Genomic DNA, 23,608 nt, shown 5'->3' on the forward strand with positions numbered 1-23,608 from the left:
AGACGCCACTTTCCATACAAAATCTGGCATTGCCATTTTCCCCATAATGGAAAATACCCTTAATAACTACAGCTTAGTAAAAGCCTTAGAATACCATGTTTATTTTTCAGGACGCGCCCGTATCAGACCGCACAGCGCTAGTCAAAGATACCAACAGTCCTGAATACAACGCTCGCTTCTCGCTAGCGATCCAACGCGGTGCGCGCCCTTGCTTACGAGTGTTCAAGCGACACGCCATCAAGCTTGAAGTCTACTCGAGAGGGTGAGTTCCATAGCTTAAAGTCCCTGGTTAAGCAAAAAATCATGTAAGAAGCTTCTTATGAGCAAAAACCTGACTTATAGCGCTTTTAGGCGACTATAGCACCGCGATAAACGCGCGACAGACGCGCTGCCGATTAATTTCATACTAAAGTCTGTTCGCCGAGAGTTGATAAAAAAAATTAAATATCAGAGGTTCTATACTCATTATAAATTGCGGCCCGCTAATTATTTTTGTCGATATAATGACAAAGTTGGTAGATTATTTGGCCTGGCCTTTTTTTTTTGGCCTGGATTCTCGGCTCGGTTACAATTTAATTTTGGACTACCATTTATAAGAATTTTCTAAAAATACCAATTATCTACCAAAATCTACTAAACGATTTCACACTACTAAATCATCGTTCGCTTTGCCTCAAATCTACCAAAAAAGTAGAAATCTACTAAAAGTGGTCACGCTGTGGCCGCCGCCGGCCGCGGCCGGGGCGCTTGACGACGGCTGCGTGGCTCGTACCATGGTACTCAGTGCGCGTTGTGACAAACGACGCCCGCCATAGAGAATGCGATAATTAAGCGACAGTCGCTATTGCAAGACATTTCATAATATTTATCAATTCTCGGCGAACAGACTTTAGGTATGTGACAGCGGATGAATGCCTTCACATTATAAAAACGCCGCTGCAGCGCTCTTACAGGGCAGATATTATGTAGCCTAGACTGCATCTCACTTAACACCAGGTGCGATGACGGTCAAATACCTGCCTTGTTATGCATTAAAAAACCGTTAGAACAACACGCAGTGTCACATAATATGAGTTGCTATGAACGCGTGTCATTCAGCTATTTCCATACTAAGCGAAATCGGACTGGAAAGTTTATGTTTCCAGTCCGATTTCATCACTTGTTTTACATAAGTTGTATAGTTTATTTATGAATATAATTTATATTTTTTTAAATTGATGTATGTTTGCGGGGGGCCTTTGTCCAGCAGTGGACGTGTACCATACAAAACTTCCTTATTGTAACAGGAGCTTGGACGCTTAAAAACTAATATTTTCAATTAATGCTTGTGCTTGTTAATTTTTAATTCTACGAATTTCTAAACCAACAAGTAAATAAGTAGACAGATTTAGTTTTAGTAACCCTTTGTTTACCTTAGTTGATTGGATATGAATTATTTATTTGGTGTATTTATAACGCTTTTTTGGCAATGATACTCATCATTCATATATGTATTCGGCTACATCACTACATGGTATTCATCTGTACATTATGTGTGGTAGATTAAGAAGGTAGATCTACATGCCAGTATAAATTCATTTTGCGGGTGTTGCCAGCATAATTCCATATTGCTGGTGTTGCCAGTATAATTTAATTTTGCGGGTGTTGCCAGTATAATTCCATATCGCTGGTGTTGCCAGTATAATTTCATTTTACGGGTGTTGCCAGTATAATTCCATATCGCTGGTGTTGCCAGTATAATTCCATATTGCAGGTGTTCTCAGTGTAGAGCCATATTACTTGGCGTAGCCATGCAGATCCTTATTCCTTGCATTGCCAGAAATTCTTCCATATTTGCACCTCCATCCTACCTATGTGTAGTGCACGTATTTAGCTACCATACTACATTACACTACACTACAGTACACTACACATAGAATAGGAGCAGCGGCAGCGCTTCCCTGTGTGTAATGTAGTAGTTATGTTATCTGTAAGTTAACTAACACGCTGTCATGTTGTAGCGGCAGCGCTTCTATTACCATCTTAAACCCATATTGTATATACTCTTAATGCTTGTATCTTCAATCTTCATTCTAAGTCCTTGTGTGGTGTGTGGTGTGTAGTGTAGTGTGGTAGTCCAGTAGTTAAGTAACCGCGCACTTCAGTTGCGGGCTGGCGTGTTGCAACGGGAACGCTTACATTACCAGCATATACCCATATTCCTTGCATCAAACGTTTTGCCCATTGGACGATGAGGACGGCCAATGGGCCATCTGGGACTCTCCCGGCCCGCGAGGCTTACCCACTAAAACCTGACTGTGTCCTCCGGGGCCAATGAAACTAAGCAATGAGTCATTGTCCTAAAATTGCCGTACGCTAACGCTATGTCTTTACCAGTGTATGCCGCCACAGTCTCATATTGGTAATAGTCCCGTTGTTCTTCGTACTAAGCTAAATATACTTGTGTCGCGAGTGAGCTCACCACAATAGTCGAGCGGCGGCGGGGATCGGACCCGTTCCCCGGATCACGAGTCAGCCAGTCCGACCCCTTCACCGTTCGGCTATCGTGGCTGCTTGCTGTACATTGCTTGCATGTCCATCCTATGTCCCTATGTGGTGTAGCGTGGTAGCCTAGTAGTAAGTCCTCCGGGGCCAATAAAACCAAGCAATGAGTCATTGTCCTAAAATTGGCGTCTTTACCAATATATTAAGAGGGAGCCACAGTCTCATATTGCTTGCTTCCTATGTCCATGTGTGGTGTAGCGTGGTAGCCTAGTAGTAAGTCCCCGCGCACGTTAGCTGCGCGCTGGCGTGCGCTGACGCGCTGTGGTGTTGCAGCGGCAGCGGTTGAATTATCGGCATACGCCAATACTTGCATAGCCCACATGCTACTCTTAGCATTGGCGATCGGCCAATTTGTCGCTTTTTAGAAGCTGAATGCAGCGACCACTCATTCCACACCGCAAACTTAAACGTCAAACGCGGCAATTGAGTCGCTTTTTAGACAGCCACGAACAGTGACCAGTCGACAGTGACCGAACGCATGAAGTTGCGAAATCGCGATGTTGCATCAATGCAGTCGCAAAATCGCCGGTCGTGCTAAAAGTAGCATGTATGTGCCTTGGCCCTTTAATCCATTGCTTGCATGTCCATCCTATGTCCCTATGTGGTATGTGTGGTGTAGTTTATTAGTTAAGTCCCGGCGCACGTTAGGTGCGCGCTGGCGTGCGCTGACGCGCTGTGGTGTTGCAGCGGCTGGTTCCGGAGCGACGCGCTGCTGGGCTCAGCTACCGTGAAGCTAGCGCCGATTTTCTATCTCTTGTTGCTCTATGTATAAATGGGCAAATATTTTTCAAGATGATTATGGCAAATAATAAGAAAAATATCTGCTCATTGTACACAGCAGCACGCGACAGGCTCAAAATTGAGGATTTAAAAAAACATGAAAACAAAAGTCGAGTCTGAAATAGTGATTTAAAAAATTGTGATGGCCTTTTATTAGTCTATCATCTCGTTAAGTTTGGCACGCTCTTTACGGAACACTCTGTGTAAATAGGCCGCCACAGTCCCATATTGCTTGCATCCTATGTCCCTGTGTGGTATGTGGTGTATAGTGTAGTGTGGTAGTTAAGTCCCCGTCAGTCTTACATTGCTTGCATCTCCATCATATGTCTATGTGTGGTGTAGCGTGGTAGCCTAGTAGTAAGTCCCGGCGCACGTTAGCTGCGCGCTGGCGTGCGCTGACGTGCTGTAATGTTGCAGCGGTAGCGCTTATATTACCTTCAAAAACCCTTAATGCTTGCATCTCCAACCTCTATCCTATGTCCATGTGTGGTATGTGATGTGGTGTAGCGTGGTAGCCTATAGTCTGGTCTGTGAGCACGTAGAATTTTGTCCAATGACCCGAAGCTACCCATCCTTATCGCTCGCGCGTAATTATATTGCTGTCGCGACTGTGCGACGGGCGCTTGCAGTGAGTGTGCGAGCGCGACAGCAACATAATTACGCGCGAGCGATAAGGATGGGTGGCTAGGGGTCATTGGACAAAATCCTACGTGCTCACGGACCAGGCTTTAGTGTGGTAGTTAAGTCCCCGTCAGTCTTACATTGCTTGCATCTCCATCCTATGTCCCTGTGTGGTGTAGCGTGGTAGCCTAGTAGTAAGTCCCGGCGCACTCCAGCTGCGCGCATCTCTCTATATCTCTATGGTTGCCACAGTTCCATATTGCTTGCATCCTATGTCCCTGTGTGGTATAGTTAAGTCCCCGTCAGTCTTACATTGCTTGCATCTCCATCATATGTCTATGTGTGGTGTAGCGTGGTAGCCTAGTAGTAAGTCCCGGCGCACGTTAGCTGCGCGCTGGCGTGCGCTGACGCGCTGTGGTGTTGCAGCGGCTGGTTCCGGAGCGACGCGCTGCTGGGGCCAGCTGCTGTAAGCTGGCTATCTCTTGTTGCTCTATGTATAAATAGACAAATATTTTTCAAGATGATCATGAAGAAAAATAAGAAAAATATCTGCTCATTGTATACACTGCAGCAAAAGGAGGAACACTCTGTATAAATAGGCCGCCACAGTCACAGTCCCATATTGCTTGCATCCTATGTCCCTGTGTGGTATGTGGTGTATAGTGTGGTAGTTAAGTCTCCGCGCATTCCAGCTGCGGGCTGGCGTGCGCTGACGCGCTTTCACGTTTACATTACCAGCATAGACCCATATTCCTTGCATCCTACGGAGGACGGCCAATAGACTATCTGGGACTCTCCTCGTCAGAAGGGCGAAACCTATCCGCTAAAACCCGACGGTGTTCTCGGAGGCCAATGAAATTGAACCGCGAGTTATTGTCCTAAAATTGGCGTACGCTAAGGCCATATCTTTGCTAGTATACAAATAGGTCGCCGCAGTCCCATCGCTTGCATGACCATTATTGACCATCCTATGTCCCTGTGTGGTGTAGCGTGGTAGCCTAGTAGTAAGTCCCGGCGCACGTTAGCTGCGCGCTGGCGTGCGCTGACGCGCTGTGGTGTTGCAGCAGTAAACGCTTACATTACCAGCATAGATCTATATTCCTTGCATCTCCATTCTTTTTTTTTCGGGAGCATTCCCACTGCCCGATGAGGACGGCCAATGGGCTATGACTCTCCCCGCCAGAAGGCGAGGCTTACCCACTAAAAAATGACTGTGTCCTCCGGGGCCAATGAAACTAAGAAATGTGTCATTGTTCTAAAATTGGCGTACGCTAACGCCATGTCTTTACCAGTATATTAATGGGTAGCCACCACAGATCACAGAAACTAAAGGGAGATGTGGTAGCCACAGTCCCATATTGCTTGCTTCCTATGTCCCTGTGTGGTATGTGGTGTGGTGTAGCGTGGTAGCCTAGTAGTAAGTCCCGGCGCACGTTAGCTGCGCGCTGGCGTGCGCTGACGCGCTGTGGGGTGTTGCAGCGGCAGCGGTTCAATTATCGGCATACACCAATACTTGCAAACCCCACATGCTACTCTTAGCATTGGCGATCGGCCTATTTGTCGCTTTTTAGAAGCTGAATGCAGCGACCACTCATTCCACACCGCAAACTTAAACGTCAAACGCGGCAATTGAGTCGCTTTTTAGACAGCCACAAACAGTGACCAGTCGACAGTGACCGAACGCATGAAGTTGCGAAATCGCGATGTTGCATCAATGCAGTCGCTAAATCGCCTGTCGTGCTAAAAGTAGCATGTATGTGCCTTGGTCCTTCGATCCATTGCTTGCATGTCTATCCTAAGTTTCCTGTGTGGTATGTGTGGTGTAGTTTATTAGTAAGTCCCGGTGCACGTTAGCTGCGGGCTGGCGTGCGCTGACGCGCTGTGGTGTTGCAGCGGCTGGTTCCGGAGCGACGCGCTGCTGGGCTCGGCTGCTGTAAAGCTGGCTATCTCTTGTTGCTCTATGTATAAATAGACAAATATTTTTCAAGATGATTATGAAGAAGAATAAGGAAAATATCTGCTCATTGTATACACAGCAGCAAAAGGAGGAACACTCTGTATAAATAGGCCGCCACAGTCACAGTCCCATATTGCTTGCATCCTAAGTCCCTGTGTGGTATGTGGTGTATAGTGTGGTAGTTAAGTCTCCGCGCATTCCAGCTGCGGGCTGGCGTGCGCTGACGCGCTGTCACGCTTACATTACCAGCATAGACCCATATTCCTTGCATCCTACGGAGGACGGCCAATAGACTATCTGGGACTCTCCTCGTCAGAAGGGCGAAACCTATACGCTTAAACCCGTCGGTGTCCTCAGAGGCCAATGAAATTGAGCCGCGAGTTATTGTCCTAAAATTGGTGTGCGCTAACGCGATGTCTTAACTAGTATACAAATAGGTCGCCACAGCTTGCATGACCATTATTGACCATCCTATGTCCCTGTGTGCTATGTGGTGTGGTGTAGCGTGGTAGCCTAGTAGTAAGTCCCCGCGCACTCCAGCTGCGGGCTGGCGTGTGTTGACGCGCTGTGGTGTTGCAGCGGCAGCGGTTGAATTATCGGCATACACCAATACTTGCATAGCCCACATGCTACTCTTAGCATTGGCGATCGGCCTATTTGTCGCTTTTTAGAAGCTGAATGCAGCGACCACTCATTCCATACCGCAAACTTAAACGTCAAACGCGGCAATTGAGTCGCTTTTTAGACAGCCACAAACAGTGACCAGTCGACAGTGACCGAACGCATGAAGTTGCAAAATCGCGATGTTGCATCAATGCATAAAGTAGCATGTATGTGCCTTGGCCCTTCGATCCATTGCTTGCATGTCCATCCTATGTCCCTATGTGGTATGTGTGGTGTAGTTTATTAGTTAAGTCCCGGCGCACGTTAGCTGCGGGCTGGCGTGCGCTGACGCGCTGTGGTGTTGCAGTGTCCTCCGAGGCCAATAAAACCAAGAAATGAGTCATTGTCCTAAAATTGGCGTCTTTACCAATATATTAAGAGGGAGCCACAGTCCCATATTGCTTGCTTCCTATGTCCCTGTATGGTATGTGGTGTGGTGTAGCGTGGTAGCCTAAAGCCTGGTCCGTGAGCACGTAGAATTTTGTCCAATGACCCCAAGCTACCCATCCTTATCGCTCGCGCGTAATTATATTGCTGTCGCGACTGTGGGATGGGCGGCCGCAGTGAGTGTACGAGCGCGACAGCAACATAATTACGCGCGAGCGATAAGGATGAGTGGCTAGGGGTCATTGGACAAAATTCTACGTGCTCACGGACCAGGTTTTAGTGTGGTAGTTAAGTCCCCGTCAGTCTTATATTGCTTGCTTGTCCATCCTATGTCCCTATGTGGTATGTGTGGTGTAGTTTATTAGTTAAGTCCCGGCGCACGTTAGGTGCGCGCTGGCGTGCGCTGACGCGCTGTGGTGTTGCAGCGGCTGGTTCCGGAGCGACGCGCTGCTGGGGCCAGCTGCTGTAAAGCAGGCTATCTCTTGTTGCTCTATGAATAAATGGGCAAATATTTTTCAAGATGATTATGGCAAATAATAAGAAAAATATCTGCTCATTGTACACACAGCAAGAGAAAGGCTCAAAAAGGAGGATTAAAAAAAAAACATGAAAAAGAATCGAATCCGAAATAGTGATTTAAAAAATTGTGATGGCCTTTTATTAGTCTATCATCTCGTTAAGTTTGGCACGCTCCTTACGGAACTCTGTATAAATAGGCCGCCACAGTCCCATATTGCTTGCATCCTATGTCCCTGTGTGGTATGTGGTGTATACTGTCGTCGTCGTTTCAGCCGAAAGACGTCTACTGCTGGACAAAGGCCTCCCCCAAGGATTTCCACAAAGACCGGTCCTGCGCTGCTTGCATCCAGGTACTTCCCGCGACCTTCACCAGATCGTCGGTCCACCTAGTGCGAGGCCTGCCCACGCTACGTACACCATCACTGGCAACACACACTGGTCAAATACTTTTGACTTGAGACACTTGAGAGTATAGTGTAGTGTGGTAGTTAAGTCCCCGTCAGTCTTATATTGCTTGCATGTCCATTGTCCATCCTATGTCCCTGTGTGGTGTAGTGTGGTAGCTAAGTCCCCGCGCATCTCCAACCTCTATCCTATGTCCCTGTGTGGTGTAGCGTGGTAGCCTAGTAGTAAGTCCCGGCGCACGTTAGCTGCGGGCTGGCGTGCGCTGACGCGCTGTGGTGTTGCAGCGGCAGCGGTTGAATTATCGGCATACACCAATACTTGCATAGCCCACATGCTACTCTTAGCATTGGCGATCGGCCAATTTGTCGCTTTTTAGAAGCTGAATGCAGCGACCACTCATTCCATACCGCAAACTTAAACGTCAAACGCGGCAATTGAGTCGCTTTTTAGACAGCCACAAACAGTGACCAGTCGACAGTGTCTCACTCAGTTAGCTGTCCGCTGGCGTGCGCTGACGCGCTGTGGTGTTGCAGCGGCTGGTTCCGGAGCGACGCGCTGCTGGGCCCAGCTGCTGTAAAGCTGGCTATCTCTTGTTGCTCTAGTATAAATAGACAAATATTTTTCAAGAGGATTATGAAGAAGAATAAGAAAAATATCTGCTCATTGTACACAGCAGCACGCGACAGGCTAAAATTGAGGATTTAAAAAAACATGAAAATAAAAGTCGAATCCGAAATGGTGATGCTTTAAAAAACTGGCCTTTCATAAGTCATCATTATGTCCTTTATCTCCTCTATCAAGTTTGGCACGCTCTTTACGGAACACCCAGTATAAATAGGCCGCCGCATAAGCAGTTCCATATTGCTTGCATCCTATGTCCCTGTGTGGTATGTGGTGTAGCGTGGTAGCCTAGTAGTAAGTCCCGGCGCGAAATAGTGATTTAAAAAATTGTGATTGCCTTTTATTAGTCTATCATCTCGTTAAGTTTGGCATAGGCCGCCACAGTCCCATATTGCTTGCATCCTATGTCCATGTGTGGTATGTGATGTGGTGTAGCGTGGTAGCCTATAGTCTGGTCTGTGAGCACGTAGAATTTTGTCCAATGACCCGAAGCTACCCATCCTTATCGCTCGCGCGTAATTATATTGCTGTCGCGACTGTGGGATGGGCGGCCGCAGTGAGTGTGCGAGCGCGACAGCAACATTACGCGCGAGCGATAAGGATGGGTAGCTTGGGGTCATTGGACAAAATTCTACGTGCTCACGGACCAGGCTTTAGTGTGGAAGTAAAGTTCCCGTCAGTCTTACATTGCTTGCTTGTCCATCCTATGTCCCTGTGTGATGTAGCGTGGTAGCCTAGTAGTAAGTCCCGGCGCACGTTAGCTGTCCGCTAGCGTGCGCTGACGCGCTGTGGTGTTGCAGCGGCTGGTTCCGGAGCGACGCGCTGCTGGGCTCGGCTACCGTGAAGCTGGCACCGTTGGAGACGCAGGTCACGCTGCACGAGGCTTTCCCCGTAAGTTGAAGTTCAATGAGGGCTATCGTTTTAGCGCTCACCAGTTAGCACCACTGTAGAGTAACGTCCTGTCACTTACTATAGTCTGGTCCGTGAGCACGTAGAATTTTGTCCAATGACCCCTAGCTACCCATCCTTATCGCTCGCGCATAATTATGTTGCTATCGCGCTCGCACACTCACTGCGGGTGCCAGTCGCACAGTCGCGACAGCAATATAATTACGCGCGAGCGATAAGGATGGGTAGCTAGGGGTCATTGGACAAAATTCTACGTGCTCACGGACCGGGCTTTAGTAGCGAAGACAGTGGCACCAACTGGTGAGCGCTAAAGTGGTAGGAGGACTATCGCATTTGCACTCATCAAGATGGCGCCACTGTAGAGTAAGGTCCTGTCAATCGCCAGGGGTGCCAACTGTTAAGTATAAAAACGATAGCCCTCATTATTTGTGTGTAGGCCGTTCTTAGGGCACTTATACACGTCCAAATGTAGCTGGCCTTACCACCAATTTGGGGCAACGTGTCGGGCTAGCACAAGTGGCCGAAGTAGCACAGTTAACTTACTTCCCTCATACTCTAAACTTAAAAACATTTTTGTGAAAACACCAAAGTTTAAACTTTGTAAGAGTAGGCGCACACCGTTGATTTTTCGTCGGCCGATAGTTTAGTCGGGCTGTTGATCAGTATGGGCATGTATGGGAGTGCGCACACTACGCCGATTCGATTTGGCCGATTAATCATACAATTTGAAATCGGGCACAACTATCGGCCAACTAAAAATCAACGGTGTGCGCCTACTCTAAATGGTAGGGCCGCACTTGAACGCTGCACTGCTCGTCAATTTTATTACAGTTTTAACCTTTTCTGATGCAAAAAGTCTCCACTGGTAACTTTTCACATACGATTTTAATTCATCACTTTGCCTTTATGTGTTCTTAAGACATCTTATAAAAATATAAAAAAAAAATGTTTACCTATCTCTGTTGTTTGGTACTCACAGTACAAGGTTTGCTTAATTTAGGACTAGATATCTTTGTGTAAAGCGGCCCAAGGACTTTATATTTTATTTTTATTATATTCCCAGCTGATGGACGGACGGCGGCCGGCCGGCGGCTCCATAGAAGTCAAGCTGCGTGTGCGCACACCGTTACTACAACAGCAAGTCGAGCAGAGCACGCACCGCTGGCTCGTCATAGACAACTAGGAGGTACACCTGCACTTGATAGCGATTGACTGCGTTTGATGACGTCACACAGAGTCACTGAATGGAGCAATTTGGCAATACACTGTCACTCTTGATTAGTTGAGTACTTTCAAAAACACAACCTCTGTAAAAACTTTCCATCTTAGTCTAACTACATTTTGATGATGTCACACTTAAGCACAGAATCGCGACTGGGTAGTTGACACAAATACTTCCAAGACTACTACTTTTGTAAAAACACTCCATTCTAGCCTTTGACTACGTTTAATGACGTCACACTTAGAGCAGAACCCACTGAATGGAGCTATTGGGATGTTGATACCAATAATACCAAGATGCAGCTTCTTAAAAATACACTTCATTGTAGTCTTTTGACTCCATAGAAGTCAAGCTGCGCGTGCGCACTCCGTTACTACAACAGCAAGTCGAGCAGAGCACGCACCGCTGGCTCGTCATAGACAACTAGGAGGTACACCTGCACTTGATAGCGATTGACTACGTTTGATGACGTCACACAGAGCCACTGAATGGAGCAATTTGGCAATACACTGTCACTCTTGTGTAGTTGATCCCAGTACTTTTAAAGACAACCTCTGTAAAAACCTTCCATCCTAGTCCTTGAATACATTTGATGATGTCACACTTAAGCACAGAATCGCGATTGGGTAGTTGACACAAATACTTCCAAGATACTACTTGAAAAAACACTCCATTCTAGCCTTTGACTACGTTTAATAATGTCACACTTAACGCAGAACCCACTGATTGAAGCTATTGGGATGTTGAAATAAATAATACCAAGATGCGACTCCTTGAAACACAGTCCATTGTAGTCTTTTGACTCCATAGAAGTCAAGCTGCGTGTGCGCACTCCGTTACTACAACAGCAAGTCGAGCAGAGCACGCACCGCTGGCTCGTATAGACAACTAGGCAGGTACACCTGCACTTGATAGCGATTGACTACGTTTGATGACGTCACACAGAGCCCACTGAATGGAGCAATTTGGCAATACACTGTCACTCTTGATTAGTTGATCCCAGTACTTTAAAAGACACAACCTCTGTAAAAACTTTCCATCCTAGTCCTTTACTACATTTGATGATGTCACATTAAATCACAGAACCGCGATTGGGTAGTTGACACAAATACTTCCAAGATACTACTTTAAAAAACACTCCATTCTAGCCTTTGACTAAGTTTAATGACGTCAAACAGAGCCCCCTGAATGAAGCGGGGGGTTAGTTGATACCAATAATACCAAGATGCGACTCCTTAAAAATACACTTCATTGTAGTCTTTTGACTACATAGAAGTCAAGCTGCGTGTGCGCACTCCTCGTCATAGACAACTAGGCCGCCTCATCGCAGGTATCTGCACCTAATGGCCTTTGACTTAAATGACGTCACACTTGAGAAACCGCGATTGGGTAGTTGACACCAATATTTTCAAAACACAACTTCTGTAAAACAATCCGTTATAGTATCGTCTCGTTTCAGCCAAATGACGTCCGACGGAATTTCAATTAAAATTAGATTTTTAGATTAGAAGCTTTGAAATCGACTAAATTTCAGTCAAAAATATTTACTTTACCTCTCATAACATACTTTGTAAATTATAATTAAGCTTAAGCATGATATTTTATGATATTGTCATTTGTCAAACTTTGATTTGTAATTTTAGTCTCAGTAGTAAGTTAAAAAGAGGCGCAAAATGGATAACACCAGTGTTGTGAATGAAAAAGGAAGACAGTAATTTAGTTGTAATCAGTTTATAGTCTCTGAGATTGGTCCTAGTTGTAACATTTTCATTAATTTTGGAGAGGAAGCCTAGCTGGTTGCAAGATTGGGAAAAGGGAATCATCATTTTCATTCGATTTTAAGAAACATTAAATAATATTCGAAACAATTATGTAATCATCATATTAAGCGTATTATTTGAGTGTGTATTATGTGTAAAGAAATCTCATTTTTTACAATAATAGGTATTATTGTATTGTCCATAAAATTACATCTATCTATCTAACTATTAATGAGATACATGTTTTAAATTGCTTGCATTTAGATCAAGGCATAGCCTATCCTATAAAAAAAACTAATTATCGACATTCATTTATAAATAATATTCTTTTGTAAATTGATAAACGAAACGGCTCAAAAAATACAAAATTACTTCACGTAAAATTATGTATTAATTTATTATGAACTTTATGTACAGGCAGCGGCAAATAGTTTGTGACACCCAAAGAAGCCAAAGAGTTCGCAACACGTCTTTGTTTATTTGGAAAAAGGTTGTGTCATCAACTTTTTGGCCACTTTGGGTGTTACGAACTATTTGACGCTGACCGTACAGTCAGAGTAAATACAAATGAGTAGGTCATCTTCATAGAAACGCCCGAGCGCGGTTTGTATGTGAGCGCGCCAATACGTATGACACACACTGACAAAATTTAGCGTTGATTAGCGGTGACTTGCCCCGAATTTTGTCAGAGTGTGCGTGCGCGCCGCATACGTATTGGCGCGCGCTCACATACAAACTGCGCTCGGTGCGTTTCTATGAAGATGACCTACTCATTTGTATTTACTCTGGTACAGTTGTCAGCGCATCAGACTATCCATTTTTGTTGCAAAATAGCTCTTATTCTAACGGCAATAAGATGCCATATTGCTTGATGTGCTGTCGCTGTACATTTTATCACCCAGACTATCGCTTATGAAGTGCCTATGGTAACTGTAATTATTTTATTACTATGTAATTAGATTTGTATAATACTTGTTACTATTGTATGATATTGTGAATTATTATTAGCATAATAAATGTATCATTTTAATTAATGGTTATTTTTAATTATACCTACGCATGTTTTGACCAAGTTATCTCGTATTTTAAGAAACATTTTTGTGCTACTGCAAATTATTTCCACCTTCCTTGGGTATCATAAACTTTTTCTATGACAAACAAGTAACGTGCCGAAAATTAACATTGTTATATTTATTTTACACAATACCTGTGGTGGCAGCACGGTCGAAGTGACATTGATTAAATCACCCGGTATTTAATAAAGTTAAATGCGCACATCGCTGAATGCGACTCTCTTGCACATCTTCCCGCGTTCGCCCCGTACGTACCAAAGCGTCGATGTGACGTAATAGCTGCCAGGTGCGCAGTTAACTTAAACTTGACCGGGTTGTAGTTGTCTAACACTAAACCGTCCCAGATCCCAGTTATGACATTGACAGGAGGGCGCTACTATCAATATGTTACAGAATCGTTCAACTATACCTGTGGGTCTAGACAAAGTGCAAATTATAATCGCAAACCAGTCGAAAAGTGGTCGAAAAGCCCCTTTTTTGTATGGAGTTTTGACGGATTCGATTTTCGATTCGATCAAAAAGTGCGTTTTGACTAGACCCACTGAACCACTCTGTAAAATACAGTGTTTCATTCTGAAATTATTTTGAAAAAAAAATGTGCAACCATAAAATAGTGTTACTGTAGGGGTTAGTTCCCTTACACTTGGTGATAGTAGTAGTATGTTGATGTAGTTAAGTTAGAATGTAGTAGTTGAGTACAAATAGGATAAGTTGTTCGGGAGCGGGATGTTAAATGAAAGTGTCCGTCACCGATGAGCGTGTTTATTGCACTGAAAAATATTATAACAATTGAGTTAAGCGTTGACGGTAAAATGCAGTGTCGGCGAAATATAAAATGTCGAGTGTGCTCGTACAGTTACAACTCATATTTTAAATGAATAACGCGTAATTTAGCATTCGGGACTCGTGTATCAACTCTATTTTAAGGGAAAACGTCTTTAGTATGCATAATTAATGAGTCCGTTGTTTGTTTTAAAAAGCACTTCCACATTAAAAATAGTTACAAAGTCAAGGCGACTGTTTTGACTTTTAAATAATCTAAAATCCAGATTACACTGGTTAAAACATAATGATTAGCACACTATTTGCAAATGAGGAACCAAATTCTGAAAACCAGTTTGTTTGGAACTATTATTATAGCTTTGAAGGTCTTTTTCGGAGTTCCTGTGAAACTGGACGCAAATAGTAACGTGCTTGTTCACACCTTTATTCTCTTTTAGTCAATTTTACACCTAAATTCGTAGTGTTAAGGTGGAGTTCATAATGTATGATTGAAGTTGGACTTTGCACGTTAAGTTTCAAAGGAAATTGAATTTAAAAACTGAGACGTTTGAGTATTTTTTTAAGTGGCAGGTGCTAGCAAGGATAGTCACGCCGGTCTAGCGTGCATTGTCGTAATTCATCCGTAAGGTCGACTCGTAACCGGTAATTACCGGTTTTGGATCATGAACTCGTGAGCAAATGGTTAGGAAAGGCAGTTGCTAAGTACCACTAATGGAAAATCTTAGTACTTTTTTGAAGTTTTTTGTTGATTCACTCGAATGTTGATTTAGATCATTTTGGCTGGATTTTGCCGTGTTTTTGGTAAATTTTGTTATTACATCTGTCATCTCAGGATGTTTTATTTATCATCTTTACATATTTTAGTAACATGTGTTGCGTCTTAACAAAAAGTCTGTTATTTAAAAAAAAAGTTTCTTTAATAAGTTATGTAATTTTGCCATGGCGATTGTATCATCATAACAGTACACAAATATCTGAAAAGTGATAAAATTTATTTTTACTGAAACAAAAAAAATACTAACAAAATAAAAAAAGTTAGTGGCCCATGAGGGGATCGAACCCGCGACCTTCGCGTTATTAGCACGACGCTCTAACCAACTGAGCTAATGGGCCGATGTCTTGGGTGGTGAAAATAAGAAACGCGCGCGTTCGTTGTTGACGTAACATGCGGGGTGGGCGTGTCTTGAACGACATTCAACTGTTTGAAGAGTATTCAACTTTCGTTTACGTTTTGTAGAAAGTTTAATAGATGGCGTTACTGTGGGATACTGGGGGCACAGGTGATTTTGTATGGAAGCTTTTTTCGTTAGGGCAAAGAACCTTTGATAAAAACGTACCTTTTGTTCATTATTAGTTAAAATTATTTACCAGGCGAAATTTTGTTTCAAGGATCCCTGAAGCGATTTTGATATTTATTATTTTGTCGGTGTACAGTTCCGAAATGTTATGATAGTTAATTATGTTTGTTTATGCGTAAAGATGTTTCTTTACATGTTCGGCTAGTAAATAAGTTTTATCTTGGTTTTACTAGTAAACAACAGTTCTACTCATATTTTGTGTCAACATTAACTTATTTCGGCCAGAGTTCAGTCATTAAAAGATGCAACAGTTAAACGATCACGTAGAAATAGATTTTTGCGAATTCGGACCTTAATTTTATTCCAATAAAAGCTTTTAATCTTTCTCCGAGCTCACTAATCGTCCGTTTTTGCTAATTTGTGTCTTATTTTTATTAGTTTAAGTTTTGAATCGCTTTTCGACCTTACCGAGGGGAATTTAAATGCCCTCGTGTAATAGTATAGGCGTTGCGTCCGCATCGACGTCACCGAAACAAATGAAACGCGGTCTCCCGACAGATGGCGTTGTACGCTTGAAAATTACTGTGGACGTTTGAAAATTGTGGAATTTATTATTTAAACGCGATTCATTTGTTTTGTGATATGAATCGCTTTTCAGTTATTTGATAAGATACTTTAAAAACATCGGCTTGATTTAATGCGCGAGTAACGTTACACAATTGATTTTCTGTTGTCATTGAGGCAATGTTGAGAAAGGGCAGGGATGTTGATATGTTGATGTTCTTCATCAGTCATGCCTTATAATACTCATCATTTGAAATGTGGGCGCTGTTTTGTGTTTTTGTAAATGTCATAAATAGAGTAAGATTGAACTACTTTTGTGTGTGTGGGCAGGTTCCACTAGGTGAACTGACGATCTGGTGAAGGTCGCGGGAAGTATTTGGATCATAGATGCGCTGGACTTTTCGTTATGGAAATCCCTATGGGAGGCCTTTGTCCAGCAGTGGACGTCATTTGGCTGAAACGATTTTTACTTGCTACAGTATTATGAAGACATTATCGATGGGTCATGATGAGAAGAAATGAAAATAAAAACATCACATTTGTCAAAAAAGGTATTACTGCAAATCGCTAACCATAGTAACGCCAGTTCATTAAAAATGATCTTGAAAACAATGGCCCTTAAGTCTAAACGTCTGAAATTCTAATGCCCGTTTTCACCATCAATCCCTAATTTTTAAGTGACCCCTATGAAAACAAAATTCCTGTTATGTGTTAATGGTAACACTTAAAATGGGTTACCTACATAAAAATTACAGATTGATGGTGAAAATGGGCATAAGAATCCTATTCTTACATTGACATTTTTATTATCAGTTCTTTGTTTCCCTCAGGTCTTTATTCATTAACTTACAAAAACTGACAGAGTCATAGCTGAAACCTATTTTTAGCTGTAATTCAAAACCCTAATATTAGGTTTACACGAGTCAGCTGTCAGTACCTGTCCCAAACAGTTACAACTACGCAGCAGTTAATACTTTGATTATTGGAATTTAAACCTTGTTTCATTGGAATAGATGCTGTATACTTTTTGTACTGTACACCCCCTTGTAATGGGTCACGTGCGCGACACCTGTCGTGGGAGTTAGTCAATGACGTCACGCGGACTAAGAAACTAGATTTGTACCTATTTCTATTGTTATGTGAAAAAACAACAATAGAAATACGGTTTTAACTTTTTTAATGCTTCATTATCATCATTTCAGCCATAGGACGCAGACATATATCCACTCCCAATATTCACAAATTAGATAATAAGTTGTTTAATATTCTTTTATTAATTATTTTTTGTGACGTTAACAATTTTAGTGACAATATTTTACAAGTCCCTGTATAATTTTTATCCTACTACTGTTTGAAAAAGAAAATTAGACACTGGCTGGACCAGTCAGGTCTAAGTGTACCTGTTTTTTTTTCTTCGGTTGTTGGTTGTGTGTTGCCATTTGTCGAGTAAAAACGGGGAAACGGTTAAGGAAAGAAAAAATACGGAACGGAAGGATCGGACGGAGAGAAGAAAGTGATGGAGAGTGGATTGTGGTAGGATAAAATTTGATATACAATTATTTACAATACATTGAACACATATTCCAAGTGTACCTGTTCCCAAAGGTATTAAATATTATGTAATACTGTCCCCTGCAGTGTTCCCCTGTTTCTGGTACAACGGGTCACGTGCACGACATCTGTCGGCCGACCGAGAAACAATGACGTCACACAACACGGAAAAATACCCGTGGATTTTGGAAGGTAAGGGCAAAGGTTACTTTTGTAGGTAGGTAATTAATTTACGGGGATCTAATGATGTAACAGCTCTAGTGTCAATGGAAAACCGCCATAGTTTTCTGACAAAGCTCTTGTGCTTTTTCCTATGTAATGATGTGGTAGTGCCGAAGTGCTAGATACGCCTTCGAAAATCCGGAAGGCGCTAGATGCAGGCCGCTACCAACCGGGCGATGTGGAAATCATTGGGGCCTACCTATGTTCAGCAGTGGACGTCCTGGATGGATGATGAATCATAAAGATTCTATTTTGCTTTTACTTAGAACCTAAAAGTGGTGTTGACGATGAGCAAATTACTTGTTTTCTAGAACAATTTCCCACCCACGTCTTCCGGTTTTATAGTATCCATCTTTCTACGAATTCGTTAGTGATAAAACTCAGCATTTGGCGCCAAGTATTATTTCCCCATTGTTGGCACTTCTTGTGCATATCATTATCCCCTTTCGACTGTATGCGAAAATCCGGTTATACCAGTTTTTTGGCAGCCAGCCATACACGCGAACACATGCGAAGCTGACATTCTGATCGTTTGGTCATTAATGATTATTTCAGGTGCTGATAGTTGGACTTCGGAATCAAGGGTCATCTTTAACATTGTGCTAGAGAGAGAGGACATAACTTTGTTCTCTCTCAATTGGTTAAAAATGTAAGTCTGTAGCAAATGGCATTTTGGCTTGTCCTTTTTCCTGTGAAGCAGATTGTGAGACATGCAAGCGTGCGGATTTAATCCATATGCGGGCTGCCCGCATTACATTATTCATATTATTTTTTCTATTATGCAACCCGCACGCGGAACACGAATCGGCTGCGGGCACACAATCATACAATACGAAATCTTTGCCCTGTGTGCAACCAGCAGCGTGATTTTACACGCACGCGGACCAGATACGCATTACGAAGCTAAAGAGAACATGTACATAAATGGCAAAAGTTCTAAGCATTATAAGGGCAGATAGAGTGACTATCTTATTATGTAATCCAGGCGTGGGTTCAAATTGTTCAGAACCCTCTTAGTTAAAATAGGGAGTGGGAGGGACACGTGAGCAGACTGCATTCACAGTATGTAAGTAAACCTTCACGGTATAAACACTCAGATAGCTTTCGCCCACGCTGTTCAGATATTAGGAGGGTATAGGGAGGTATTGCATGAAGCAAAAGCGTTGAGATGCTAAACTACGTAATTTCTGTAGAAACGTGTAAAGAAATGTATAAACCTACACGAGAATTTGAATTAAGTAAGCTCAGCGAGTAGCAGTACCCTATTGAAAGAAGAAGAATGAAAAATAATTTATTTGGTTCAAACACAGTTTAACACAATATATGTAGATATTTGACGGAATTAAATGTATTGAACCAAAATGGCACCTATATACTCGTACCTATGCTCTATAGAATATGACGCTGGTATTCTGTAGGTTACTAAGTACATATTAAAAAAACCCTAAACATAACACTACGATACGTCTCTAATACTAAGTAGGATGAGCTTAAAAGCTCCAACGAGTTACATAAAAACAGAACCCTTCGTCAGGCGTAATCGGGTAATTGCCAAGCGCCAAAACAAATGTGAGCGAATCTTTCACTCGCTAATTAACGCCATGGGACATGCGCTCGAGTTTTAGGTCTAAGGTCGGCTATGACGTCACGGGCGCGACCCTGGCCCTATCAAGGGTATGAGAGAGGGCGCTCCCACAAATCACGCTAATGATGGTTAAATTATGCATGGTATACGATTTTTTTCTCTTAAATATTATGACTCGAAACATTGTTTGGCTATGACAACTGCTAATATTTATAGTTAGTTCAAGTACCTGCAAAATTACATAAATTAGCTAAATGCAAATGAAAAATGTATATTTTTCGCGTGTGTATATTTTCATTTTATGGAAATTACTAGCTTTATGCCCGCGGCTTCGCCCGCGTGGAATTTTGTCTGTCACAGAAAAACTTTATCGCGCGCGTCCCTGTTTCAAAAACCGGGATAAAAACTATCCTATGTCCATTCCCGGGACTCAAACTATGTCCCTGCCAAATTTCATCGAAATCGGTTGCGAGGTTTAAGCGGGAAAGCGTAACAGACAGACAGAGTTACTTTCGCATTTATAATATTAGTTGGGAAGTTGGGATAGTTGGGATTGGGATTTTGTAAGCATAGACCAACTCAATCGTAGACTTAACAACTTAAACATACCTACTCGTAGTCTTACCAATTCAGATGTAGACTCTGTGATTTACCACAATACGCTCTGACTTGGATATTGTTTCGGGACTAAAAACTGGAAAATTGGCTTTGTAAGTAGGCACTTTTTTGTCTAAAATACCTTTGAGGTATCGGTCTTGCAACATGTGTCTCTGACAAGATCGGTTGCTTTTAGTATTTTCAATAACTTCTGCCGATGGAAACGTTCGAGAAAAGGTATACAGTCAACAACACGTCCGACTCTACATTTTAGTTTCAAAATAGCGCTTATTCCTTTTAAATAAGATACCACAATGTTCAGTTTTTCCGTCGTGCTTGCGACACCGCGCACCATTCATGGAGGCGTGAAAGAGAGCGACGATCGTGCTTCTGCGCGGGCGTGAGGTCACGTTCGTGACGTCATTGGGTCGGGAGTCGGGACTCGCACGGGCGAGGCCGGTGGAAGGTCGCGGTCGCGGGCACTCGGGATTACTTGGGAAACGGGGGGATACTACGCAGTTCGATTGATGAATGGTATTAACAGGTTTTTAGTAAAGATTTCATTTAACGCTGCCACATAGCTCGCAGAGGCGATGGTCGTTGAGGCAAGAAAGTTCTCGAGTGGCGACCACGGGCTGGAAGACGTAGCGTGGAACGGGAAGAGCCTGGATGCGGGCATCGCAGGACCGTTCATTGTGGAAAACCTTGGGGGAGGCCTTTGTCCAGCAGTCGACGTCATTTGGCTGAAACGAACGAACGAAGTATAAATACTCATTTGTAGGTACAGGACTTACAGGAGGCTCCTTTGGTTATATTGTCAAATTGACGGTGAAAATATTGTTTATGATGAAGCAAGCAACAGAAGAAGCTTATGTTATTCGTACACGGTCGGGGAATTCCGTGTCGGTCATCTCATCGCTGCTCTGATGGATGATAATATCTGCGGGACTTCCCCGTCTCTCGTCAGCCAGGATCTTTTGACCGCTAATAAAACCCAAACAATAAAGGGCAAAGTCTGAAGTCCGCGTCATAGAACGAAGTTCAAAGCTCGATAGAACTCAAACCTTAACTTTAGGCTTTGATTGATTAAATTTTAACGTATAGTCTCGGGAAGGTACTTCACCATCTACGAGAAACGATAGAGTGGCTCGTCCAGAAATATTGATGCTTAACGTTCATCGCCACGTAGGAAACTCCACGATTTAAAATCTTAAGAATATTTAAATTTTAAGCTAGAATATTTTAGTGCCTGAACGAATATTCACCTTGAGCTTCCCTCCGGGAAGCCTCCGCTAGAAAGGGATGGAGGACCGTGTTTGTGCGCGGGCGTAAGGTCACGGCTATGACGTCACGGGCGGGACCCGCGGGAAGGTTGCGGTCGGGGGCGTTCACGGCGGGATCGGCAAATTCTCGAAGGTTGAAAGAATACAGTTTTTTGTTATAATATGAATGAAAGTTTAAGCCGAGACCCAGACCATCGATTTTTAATTGGCGGATAATTGGGCCCGATTCTAATTTGTATGAAGAATCGGCCGATACCAAATCGGTGTAATGTGCGCACTTTCATACATCTCCATACTGATTAAGAGCCCGCCCCAACTATTGGCCAGCAAAAAATCGGTGGTCTGCGCCTAGGTTAACTGAAGATGATTAAGACGTGTATTAAAATGCTTTATAGACAGCTCGATGGACCGAGAATGACAACTTGAAGCTCTTTGGAGCTGCATAGGAGAGGTTTACATTGAGAAAATAGCCTGATGGTGACTAATCCTAGATCGAGCAACGACTTGGGACCTACATTCATTAATATTCAAGATTATGCCCGTTTTCACCATCCATCCCTAATAAAATTGTTAAGCGACCTCTATCCTCTATCGTAACACATATCTGGAATTTTGTTTTCATAGGAGTCACTTAAAAATTAGGGATTGATGGTGAAAACGGACATTAGAGTAATAATAAAATTATGTTTGCCTCTTTCTCTACAAATGCGTCTTTGAGTTAATGCTAGTCCTGCTGTTAAAATAAAAAATTAAATAAGGTGGCACTTTTGGTCCTGATTTTATATCAGGGTGTGGTCTCCACTCAAGAACCTGTCTATTACTCTTAATAATCAATTGGCCTTTGCATTTTATGTTACTTGCAATTTTATTGTACATATTTTCATTTTAAGAAACTGGAACCAAACTACAGTAAACCCAACATCCAGTTTTTGCCAGGTGACTATCACAAAGTGACGAATTTATTTAATGTATCTTGCTTGATCTTTATATTGTAAGAATAAGGCCAATCAATTAATAACGCCCGTATTCACAAACGATGCTTGCTTAAGTGAAGTAGTAAATCGAACGCACAGCGTTAAATACAGCTCTGTGATTGGTTCATGTGTCACCCTGTACTTATATGTCCGCAAAAATATAGAGCAATTCACGAAAAAGAGCGATTTGCATAACTTTAATACAAGAAACAAAAATAAACTTGCCGTTCCAAATTTCAGATTGCATAAGATTGGTAATTCATTTATGGGAAAATGTATTAAATTCTTTAATAAATTACCACAAACTGTTGTAGAACTACCCATTCATAAATTCAAAGCACATATTAAAAGTACCTTAATGAAAAAAGGCTACTATAAAGTCGATGATTATTTAAAAGATAAAAATGTTTGGGATACGTTACTGCCTAGCTCGCATAAATATTTATAACTTTGTACATTTTAAAGCATGTAAACCTTTGAACAAGAGGCTGACAATAGTGACTGAGTTTCTTGCACTGCTTCTTCTCAGCACTGGCCCATTTATTGTCCCGAAGCAGTGGTAGGGTTAATACTGGGACGTGTAATAAGTGCTTTTTTTAAGCCTATTTACAGAAATAAATGAGTTTTAATGAGAGAGTTTTTAATGAGTTTTTAATGTGCGTCCACGCGCACTATGAGACCTCATGGTAATGTTTGTGAATACGGGCGTAAGCGTCTTCATAGCTCTAAGGAACCCTAAGAGCAAGTTAATGACATTCGGCGCCGCAGTAGTGGGTAATACTCCCCCCTACTTCGATCCTGACTCCCACGCTTACTGCAAGACAAAAGGCAAAGGCACACACGCCCACCTGATGCTGGTCTTGGTAAACTAAAAATGTTTAAAGAGGGTACATCACAGTTTTGTAAGTTTTATAAGATTTAACTTCAGCTGCAGATAACTAGGTACTAGGTAAATAAAAATCTAAGGATACAAAGGTGCAATTTATTGTGGAACAGTTTCTTGCAAACCTCTGTCTTGCTATAAGCAGAGAACACAAACAGAAATGACAAATGTAAAATGAAGGTAAAATTCTTTCTAAAATCTCATGATGAAAGCAGCAATCTAATACTTGAATGGCAACTAGGTACCTACGATTGAGTTGAGTATTTTTGAGTATTTTTACTTAATTTACGTGTTTCCAATTTAGTTACAGGTAGGTAAAGTGCATAGTTCGTATGCAATTTATTGTATTGTTTCTGTTGCCAGATTTCGATAGATCCTGAAGCCAGCTATTTATGTTATCAATTTAT

The 23,608-nt window shown here is 42.5% G+C and overlaps 1 protein-coding gene and 1 non-coding gene across 2 annotated transcripts in view; one reads left to right on the forward strand and one right to left on the reverse strand.

Moving 5' to 3' along the window:
- The window catches only part of LOC135087592 (coiled-coil and C2 domain-containing protein 1-like), a 31,617-nt gene extending 20,608 nt beyond the window's left edge, over positions 1 to 11,009 (forward strand). The window contains exons 22-24 of the mRNA XM_063982317.1: positions 111 to 262; positions 9,298 to 9,388; positions 10,470 to 11,009. Coding sequence (XP_063838387.1) covers positions 111 to 262; positions 9,298 to 9,388; positions 10,470 to 10,589 — 363 coding nt within the window. The 3' untranslated portion in view covers positions 10,590 to 11,009. The remainder of the gene's footprint in view (positions 1 to 110; positions 263 to 9,297; positions 9,389 to 10,469) is intronic.
- A 4,274-nt stretch (positions 11,010 to 15,283) lies between these two features.
- Trnai-aau (transfer RNA isoleucine (anticodon AAU)) lies at positions 15,284 to 15,357 on the reverse strand. Its single transcript has one exon. It is a non-coding gene; the product is annotated as a tRNA-Ile (tRNA).
- Positions 15,358 to 23,608: the final 8,251 nt, after the last annotated feature.

This window comes from Ostrinia nubilalis, chromosome 3 (genome assembly GCF_963855985.1).
Source record: "Ostrinia nubilalis chromosome 3, ilOstNubi1.1, whole genome shotgun sequence".
NCBI classification, from domain to species: Eukaryota; Metazoa; Arthropoda; class Insecta; order Lepidoptera; family Crambidae; genus Ostrinia; species Ostrinia nubilalis.